The following is a 9,513-nucleotide window of genomic DNA, read 5'->3' on the forward strand; positions in this document are numbered from 1 at the left end:
TTTTACCAGCAAACCTCTCTGGTGGCGCCCTTGACAAAATCACTTAACCTCACCTGCTACAGCTGAGCTGCACTGTGGCTGTATTGAGCAAGTCCCTGAAGTCACTGAGTAATTGAATGAAGGTGAAACGGGTGGTAGCAAAAGAGTTCCCAGTGGTCTTTAGCTAACAAAATGTTTGAAAAAAAGAGTGGATGATGAGACTGTGCAGCCTTTCAGTTGTGAATCTTTCTTAGGTGCTAAGTTTGGAATAAAGGCTTGATTTTTAACTAGAGTCCCGGTGCCACTTTGCTTTTTGCTCTTCCGTGTCACTTATCACTGGGCGTATCGGTTAATGTAAAGCTACTCCTTTGTGTTTCCTTAACAAAAATATATAATATAATATTTATACATATTTGTATGTATTCATATTTATACCAGGATAAAATGGTGTTTACTGGTCATTTAAAAATAATAATTCTCTAATGCTTCATTTTGTGTTATTATTTTTTTCTACTGCCATTTGAGGGGCAAACAGAAACTTCAGCGACTGCTCCTATTGCGCGCAAATGTAGCGTGGCACTGTGACGTGCACAGAGCAGGGAAAAGCTGTAACCTTCATCAGTAAGTAAGTCATGTTGCTCGATCAACATTAGCACCCGAGTTAGTTTTTGTGACCAATTTGTCGGGCTCATCTGCGATTTTGACATGGACCTGTGGAGGTAAAGAGCACACATCAAAGTTTGTGTTCAATTTTTGGGATACAGAGAGACGTTGTGTCAGGTGTTGGTGTTGATCAAGTGACGTAACTTAAAATACTTTCTCATAAAAGTTACTGCTTCCCCCAGCTCCATGTAAGTTACAGGGCTGCACTGCTTACACACACAACAGGTGTAGTACCAGGAACTTTTTGACTGGCCCTCGTAGCACATTGATAACATCATATTTTAACGATGTTCATAAATTCATCTATGAATCAATCATCACTTGGCAACTTGAAGCTGAGTAATCTGAACCCTGAATGTCGGTAGATGATGAGATGTCACACAGAGTAAGTAACCAGCTGGTGGTGCAAGGTTATAAAGTAGTAGGCCTCTTCCTCTGGGGACTGTGTGGCTTAAGTGGGAGATCGACTAACTGACATTGCCCATCCCTCCAGCTACACTGTGCCAGCATGGCTTCGCTTGAGATTGTGTTGTGTTATAAATTAGGTGTTTTAGATTACATTAAATTAAATAGTTTTTTAACTTTTAAATTCAGTTTTCATCTATTGAAGTCATTTTAGTCAAATCAACACAGTTTTCTCTTAACTTCACACACAATGCCTTTAAAAGCAGAATGAGAAAATAATAAAGATGACATTTTTCTCTACGTCTTCAACCAAAGCTGTACAACTGAGTGAGTAACTAATTAGTAGCATCACTGTAAAGCATCAGAAGCCTAACTTCCTCACTAATGGACTGAAACACTGCTTGTCATATTGACTGACATGACTGATGCTTTGTGTGGCTGGTTGAACGGCCATCTGACAGAGCAGCTAACTGGCTGATTGACTAGCTCGCTGACTGACTAAACATCTGAGTATCTGAGAGAGACTGTCTGCGAGGGCAGCTGGTGGACAGTCAGTATACTCTTTAATACTATGTAAGCAGCCATGCATGTCCATACCATGAGAAGGCTGAGTGACTGGTGGGCTAATACCATGACCTCCTAAAAGGAGAGGAGGCGAGGGATAGAGAGAGGGAGAGGTGACATAGAGAAGGCAAGGGCAAGTGAAGAGAAGAAGACGGGTTTTATATATATATATATATATATATATATATATATATACAGAAGAAAATGAAGGGGAAAAACAAATATTGGAAAAAATTGTGGCAAGAACACAGATTTGTTTTGAAGTGCTGGATCTGACACAAAGGGCCACTCACCAGTATAAGAGGACAAAAAGTAAAGATTGATGGGACACAGACAGAAAGAGAAAACGAGAAAGTAAAATGGAGAAGATCAGTACTTCTCGATATCGAAGTGTGCTAGAGAGTGAAGGAAGGAAAAGAGGTAAGATGAGGACAAAGCCTGAGCTCTGTGGCAGAAGAATTTCATGTAGGTGTACGATGGAGAAAGATTGCCTCCATGTCCCTTCGGGCAACACAGGGTATGGATTGTATCTGGGGTCTCATTTTGGTGTTTGTGTTAATGGAGTTGTGTGTCGGGGTCTTTGTATTTTTACAGTAAGTGGGTACCTGCAGACATTCACAGTGTGCGTGTGTCCTTGTCCCCCTGGGCAACAGAGTTTCCTAGAGGGCGTAAGCGATGATGTCTAGTATTGGATCCTCTCGTGGCATTACAGAAAGAGTTGCACATTTTTAGCAGAGAGGAGGGGCGTGGGGAAGCTGAGGATGCAGGATATGTATAAATGTTTCAAATAAAACACTGACACATATCACCCTTTCTCAACTTTCATCTGAACTTGCAGGAAAATTAAGACAAAAAAAAAGGAGCCTATCCCAGCTCACTTTTGGGCAAAGGCAGGTTCCACTGTGGACAGGTCGCCAGCCTATCACAGGGCCAACAAACAGAGACAGACAGAAACAAAGCCCATTCACGCGCTCTTTCGCCCCTAAGGGCAATTTGTAGAATCACCAATTAACCTGACATGCATGTCTTTGGACGGTGGGAGGAAGCCAGAGTACCCGGAGAAAACCCACGCAGGCACAGTGAAATATTAATATCTTGTTAAAAAATACATATACTTTAAATAAACCAATAAATGGGGAAGACAAGAAAATAATACATAGCTAGTGCAAGTCTGTATGACGCAATCACTGAATCATTGACCTACTTCATCACGAATTTGCCACAAAAGTGAGTACATTCATTTTACCTTTCGATCTTTCAAGGCTGCCAAAACTAAACCTGACGAGTCGATGAAAAGGCTTTTGAATTGTTTCCGCTTTATGTTGTATTTTTTTTGGCTCGGATTAGCTGCTACGTCATGACGCATGCCAACTGCCTGGTTCACATTTACTTCAACAGTCAAAACTCAGCTTGATTTTTATATGATTAACTGAATTGTAAGTTATACGTAGGACAACACCAGATCTGTCTGTGGGATTTCGGATATGTCTATTCATGTTCACTCTTCCTCACTGAAGCTGTGAAAATATTTTCACATGCAGGTCTGTATGACAACAGCTGCCATGCACCTAAACCTGATGTGAAAAAAAGCCCCTTGCGCTGCACGGGAGTGCTGATGTGTGCTGATCCTGGATTTATGCTGTGCCTTTCATCCAATATGACTCTAATTCTGAAGCATAATGGACTGGTCAAATTGTACACATATTCCTGATCCATTGTGGCAAAGTCTGTGGCAGGTGGTGAAACTCAAATGTCCTTGAAAGGCCAACTTTTGACTGGCAGTACAAAGGCAGGGATATGATCAGAGGGAACGTGGTGTGAGACCAGATAAATCCAGCATAGAAGTCTGTAAAACACAGCTAGTTAGAATGCACCGTGAATCTATTTTCTTAATTGATGGTGTATTTGGAACAAGGTTATTCACACCAAGATATCAGTGCCATTGCCAGAGTGGAGTTAGGGTGTCCGTAAATTGCAGGTTTCGGTGTCAGGTCGCCTCAATCAAAGAGCCAGAGCTCTGTTTCACCAATTATCCATTCAGCAAACAAACAAGGAGAGAACTCCTTTTCCCCACTGACAACAACTTCAATACATAATTCAGTTTGGGGACATAGTGTGCTAAGTTAAAGGTGTGACTTCCATTAAGTTTGGATTGTATCCAGTCAGAAGGAAGCTAGATGAGCGACTTGCGTCTTTTTTCTTTATTTCATGTGCTGATTATCTTGAGGCCTTCAACCTCTAGTGTCACTGTACTATCATGCATATTTATGCATATTTGGTACAATAAAATACCTTACCACTCTTGCTACTCAGCATCTTAAGCTTCATTGTGTTTGCAGCTGAATGGACTCATTGGGACTTGCAGAGGAAGGAGAGAGGGCTACACACTCGCAGGGCCATAGCTTCCCATCTGGTCTCCTGCTTGATGTTTTATTCAGTTAAAATGACCCTGTTTCCTGATCTATGATCTTAAGAGATTCAGACACACACACACACACACACACACACACACACACACACACACACACACACACACACACACACACACACACACCTCCAACGTGCTCTACTGAGTTTCCTCATGTTAATATTCAGTTTCTAGTCTATTTTTATTAACAGCATTTTAAATTGAGAAGCAGCATGGAAGCAAGCCTGAGCATGTGCCTTATAAACACACACTCCATGACTATTTCACGGACACCGTAAAAAGTACTAGCCGCTGGTTCTGTGTCCTTGACTCCGACTCCTTCCCTGTCTCTCTGTTTTTCTTCCATCTTATTGAAGTACTGCCCTTACTGCTTCAATAAGACGTTGTTATGCTATTAGCGAGGCAAAACCACTAATACACACCGACATCTTGAGTGAGTGACAAGGTGAGGAAAAACTCCGGCTGATGGATATAATTTTCCATCATCACCTTTTCCTTCCATCTCTCAGCCCTCTTTCGGAAACTCGTCCTCCATTTGCCCTCTCGGACTCATGTCCAGGAGAATACTCTCATTTTCAATCTGCCAGCACAATTTGGTGGTCGTCTGGACAGCTCGTTCATAGGGGGGTCACGTTCAGACAAACACATTAACATTTAAGTCTTTGGCCAACATTGATTCAGCAGTTCATCTGACCTCCATGTCTTTGGACGATGTGAGGAAACACCCATCGTGCACGCAATGCGCATACAAGTAAAGAAACATGCATGTGTATCTCTGCATGTGTACATATATTGCACGTGTATGCACTAAATGGATCTGCATGTGTATTATTGTCAACTTTTGTTTAAAGTAAGGATGGGTGTGGTTCAAGCCTGGATGACTGACAGCCAAATCTCCAGGTCTTGAGACTGGCTCATCTCCTGTTAGTTGGCGTAGTAAAGATTACACCAGTTAAAAGAAGTACAAACAGCCTCTGCAGCAAACAGATATTAAAAATGAGCCTTTCCCCAAGCGTTAAGGCCCCGTTACTTTGTTGCTATTTCGCGTCAGCTCTTCATTAACTCGTAATTGTGTATTTAGTCGTAAGGCAGGACAATAATTGTCAATAGGAATTGTCAGCTGATGACAGTTCCAGGGCTGATCAATTCTCTGACTCTTTAGCCCTTGTGGTAACACTTCACAACCAAGGAAGCTGGCACACGAGTGGTGGAGAAGGGTCTACATGCAGAGACCTTAGAGACCTTACAGGCAACCTCATCGCAAACATCAACGTCCGAAGTATGCAAAGCAGCATCTGGATAAGCCCGAGAGTTTTGGTAACAAATGCTTTGGCCAGATGAAGTTCAATATGAGCTCCTCAGCCGTGATCGTCAAGGGTAAATTTGATAAAAGAACACTTGGCTAACTGTTAAACACTGATGTGGAAATATTCTGCTTTTGGGTTGTGTGACAGCCAGTGGCACAACAAACACTGCATGGACAGAGGGAAGAGTGGACTCTTCATTCTTCATTCTGGCTGCAGATGTCACATAGTCAATCCAGAAACTGACACTGAAAACAGGCTGGGTTCCACAATAGAACAATGATCCGCTGCATACTTCAAAAATCCAGTGAACTGTTTCAGGGGAAACATGCTGAACCTCTTGGAATGGCACCTCACTGTCCACCTCACATCATTGAAAATCTGTGGGTAGATCATCTTAAACATGTCATGTATGCAAGACAGCTTAAAGCTCATTCAGAAGTGATCTGCAAGGAAGAGTGTGAAAAGTCCTAAATCAAGAATTGAAAGACTCTTGACTCCCTACAAAAGATTTTTGCAAGCTGTGAAATCTGCAACAAGAGCAGGTTACCAAGTAGGGTGCCCAAACTTTTTAATAGTGTATTCACTACAGGGTGTATTTTTACCTGTTTTCTCTTCAAAGTTCATCAAAATATGAAATTTTCCCAGGAATGCCCAAACTTTTCCATGGTATATCTGTATTTGTAAAGTATTTTAATAATTCAAAATGCTCCTAAAAGAACAACTTTGTTCATAAATCACTCCATGAAACTTCACAATTGTTTGTGTTTAAAAGAGAGAAAGAAATAGAGGCAAATTGGTAATGGTAGTTATTTGCTTGTTACTTTAAATTCATAATGATATTAAAATTGTAAGTAAAAGAAGTAATGAGTGTCCATTTTAGAATTGCATCACTAGGAAACTGTTTTAAATATTTTGTTTTCAATGTATTTGTTTGTGCTTGAATGTAATTCTGCGGAACAGTCGTGTTCAGTTGCTGCTGTAGGTTTAATCTGAAGATGAGAAGTGTGTGAACATGTATGGCCCTCCAGTGGATATGTCATTTAAAGATCTCTGCCATGTTACAGGTAGTATCATATTTCTCTAACTAGTTAACCTTACATTAGGTGACCATATGTTGTTGTTTTTTTATATATATTTTTTTTTATCACATTTTCAGTACTGTGATCAAAGTGCTAGGAAATATCTACTATCTCGTCCACATGCTATCATAATCAAGGCTCAATGTTGTAATGAATAGAACACTCAAAAATAGATGACAATGTCTGAGCATTTGCAGTATAGTAAATATACCGTTTAGGGTTGGGGACCGAAATTTGATACTTTCATGGCACTGACCGAACTACTTAAATACTCTATACCATCAAAACATGCCCTGTCATTTGATACTAAATTTTGATAGCTAAGCTACATTAAACATGTTATCATTTTATTACGTTTATGCAAGAGTAAAACTCATTAGCGTCAGTGAGCAACAACGTTTACTTTAAGTCCGCCCACAGAGATAAAGTCACTCTGTTTCAACTAAAGTAAATCTCACATTAAAATGCCTTATTTTACTCTTTTCAAAGTAATTTGTATCAACATATCTGTCTGAGTTGCATGCACTAAAGTGACTTAAATCTTCTCTGTGCGCAGCCAGCGAGCTGGCATTTACTGATAACATGTGAGGCGTTTAGGGAACATCAGTAAGTTCCAGTAAGCGTCCAGCAAGAATTGGCATGTGAGGCATTATAGTCTGGTAATTGTAGGTACAAAAAAAAAAAAATCCATCCATCCATTATCTATACCCGCTTTATCCTGAACAGGGTCACGGGGAGTACAGAAAATCACCTGGGTTTTTCCGAAATTCATGAAAACTGTGATATATTCAAATTGTTTTTGAAAAATGTATTGTTCAGGAACAGGTATCAAAGCCAAGGTATCTGTACTGGTGTTGAACAATTTTGAACAATACCCAGCCCTAAAACTGTGTGAATCCAAAGAATCTGAGAAGACTCCTCATTTATCTTTTGCCAACAGAAATGTAAATGCCAGCATTCAAGAAAAAAAACAACATGCTTTACTGACTGTAATTGCTTCATTTGTGGTTCAGGTGTGCTGTCGGAGATACCCCGAGAAGGCCAGCGCCCTTTAAACAGAAACGTACAGGGGATGTATATGAGCCGCGTTTTGCGTCTCAGTAACAACAACCTTGCTGACCTCGACGGCCTCGAGTACACCCTCGGCCTCCTTCTGGCTCGACCATCAAAGATCGGATGGCTGGACCTGTCCTTCAACAAACTCAAAAGCATAGACTCTGTGAGACTTCTCTCATGGCTTTGTGTTTGCTTCTTGGCGTCTTCAGTTTCTGAGCTCTCTCCATTTGTTTGATCATGTCTTGTATTTGTTTTTGCTTTTGGACCTATGATTACACAATTATGAAGTCTTCTTTGTTCGTATTGTCATTAACGAAGATTAAAAATGCACCATTTGTGTTTATTTTATTCCCTCAATGTTATGAATTGAAACCGTATATATTTAATCAGTATTTAATGGTAAAGTTTCTCTTTCAAGGATGTTGTCATTTCAGATTTCTTTACAAATGAATCTTCTTTATTCCTGCTAGTAATATTTATGCATCTACATGTTGGATTTTAATTTACAATTTAGCTGTATGAGTGTGTCTGTGTTTCAGGTTTTGTGCAACCTGCAAGAGCTGCATGTGTTGTACCTTCATGGCAACCGCATTTGGAACCAGTCAGCTATTGACAAGCTGGGAGCACTGCAGCATCTACACACCATTACGCTGCATGGAAATCCCATCGAACACACCCAAAACTACAGGTGACAACCTCATTTTATGTTCTTACAGTTTCGTAACTATGGTACTTATAGATCACAATGATGCTCGGGATCTCAAGTCTTGATTGGTATTTTATAACTTTTTCTGCGGCAGAAGCAATCCCTGTCCGTCATTGTTCATTGCGAATGGTTGTTACTTCCACTGCATCAGATAAAGTGTATAAAGTTTCACAGCTTTCTCGTATAGTGTGGCTTGTGTGTGTTGAAAGAAAGTGGTTGAAGATGTATAACTATAACTAATACAACATTTTAAAAGTACTTCATTACAAGTAAAACTAATACAGATGTATTGCCATCTTAATGCACTTCCAATACCACAAGTAAGACTACTTGTTTGCTGAACCCATCCTGTGATAGATAAATTAAATGGCATTATTAGGTTGTTGATATCAAACAGTGCTGATCAGTAATATGTCTTTTTACTGATGCATCAATGTCCACGCAGTATTTTACTGTTTGTCGCTGGTAGAGTTTGATATAGTTTTACCTTTACATATGCAATAGTGGGTCACAAACTGTCAACAAGAGTCACAAAATAACTCTGGAGGAACATGAGATAATTTGTCGGGTGGAACAGTTTTTCTTCTTTTGGGCCTTGAACAGTTATTGAAATTTGAGGAGTTTAGAGGGAAAATATCTCTTATGGAACAGTTGACATTCATAGATATATGAAATGTGACAAGACGGTGTCTTTTTGTAAGAGGGTCACAATCCATAAAGACTGGGAACCACTGATTTGATCCTAGACAACTAAAATACATCATGTTTAATAACCTCATTATGCTTTTCTATGCTTTAAAAGGAAAATCTAAGCTATAACTAGTGAAAAGAACTGTCAAATAAATGTAGTAGAATAAAAAGTGTCATTTTATCTTCTTAAATGGAGTGGAATAGACACATTAAGTTGCAAAACCTGAAAATATTCAAGTAAAGAAGAAGTACTTCTAAAGTGTAGCTGCAGTACAGGCATTTAGCTACTTGATTTAATGTATATCTCATTTCATATTATCATTCGTGTGCAATATTTAGAAAGTACAAACAAGGTCTACTTAGCACTGACTGAAAGGCATCTTCCTTATTCAACATGTAGTGTGACTTCATTGTATGGAAGCACATAAAGGTTCCATAGAGGATCAATGTTGACCTAAAATGTGTGCATGTGATCTCTATCTGTTTGTGGTCTGTGTGTATTTGTGTGTGTTTAGAAGTTATGCGATTTCTGCATTGCCTAAGTTGAAGAAGATGGACTTCAGTTCTGTCACCCGAAATGAGCGCGCCTTGGCAAAAATTCGGCGTTACTGTCCCACATATGCCCATGACTTTTAA

The 9,513-nt window shown here is 39.8% G+C and overlaps 1 protein-coding gene across 1 annotated transcript; it reads left to right on the top strand.

Annotated features, from left to right (window-relative positions):
* Nucleotides 1-6,358: 6,358 nt before the first annotated feature.
* On the top strand, nt 6,359-9,513 carry LOC138616757 (leucine-rich repeat-containing protein 51-like). The gene is made up of 4 exons (XM_069691281.1): nt 6,359-6,410; nt 7,439-7,644; nt 8,021-8,169; nt 9,393-9,513. The coding sequence occupies exons 1-4, from the start codon at nt 6,359-6,361 to the stop codon at nt 9,511-9,513; spliced, it is 528 nt and encodes a 175-aa protein (XP_069547382.1).

This window comes from Brachyistius frenatus, unplaced genomic scaffold (assembly GCF_029030835.1).
Source record: "Brachyistius frenatus isolate BFR_SWC_R1_liver_20210118 unplaced genomic scaffold, ASM2903083v1 Contig_11, whole genome shotgun sequence".
In the NCBI taxonomy this organism is placed as follows: domain Eukaryota; kingdom Metazoa; phylum Chordata; class Actinopteri; family Embiotocidae; genus Brachyistius; species Brachyistius frenatus.

What these genes read in the sequence shown, in the direction of transcription:
- LOC138616757 (XM_069691281.1), top strand. Translation starts at nt 6,359, where the DNA reads ATGTATGGCCCTCCAGTGGATATGTCATTTAAAGATCTCTGCCATGTT. An exon ending in AGATCTCTGCCATGTTACAG is followed by an intron (nt 6,411 to 7,438) that starts GTAGTATCATAT and finishes TTTGTGGTTCAG; the next exon opens with GTGTGCTGTCGGAGATACCC. An exon ending in GAACACACCCAAAACTACAG is followed by an intron (nt 8,170 to 9,392) that starts GTGACAACCTCA and finishes GTGTGTGTTTAG; the next exon opens with AAGTTATGCGATTTCTGCAT.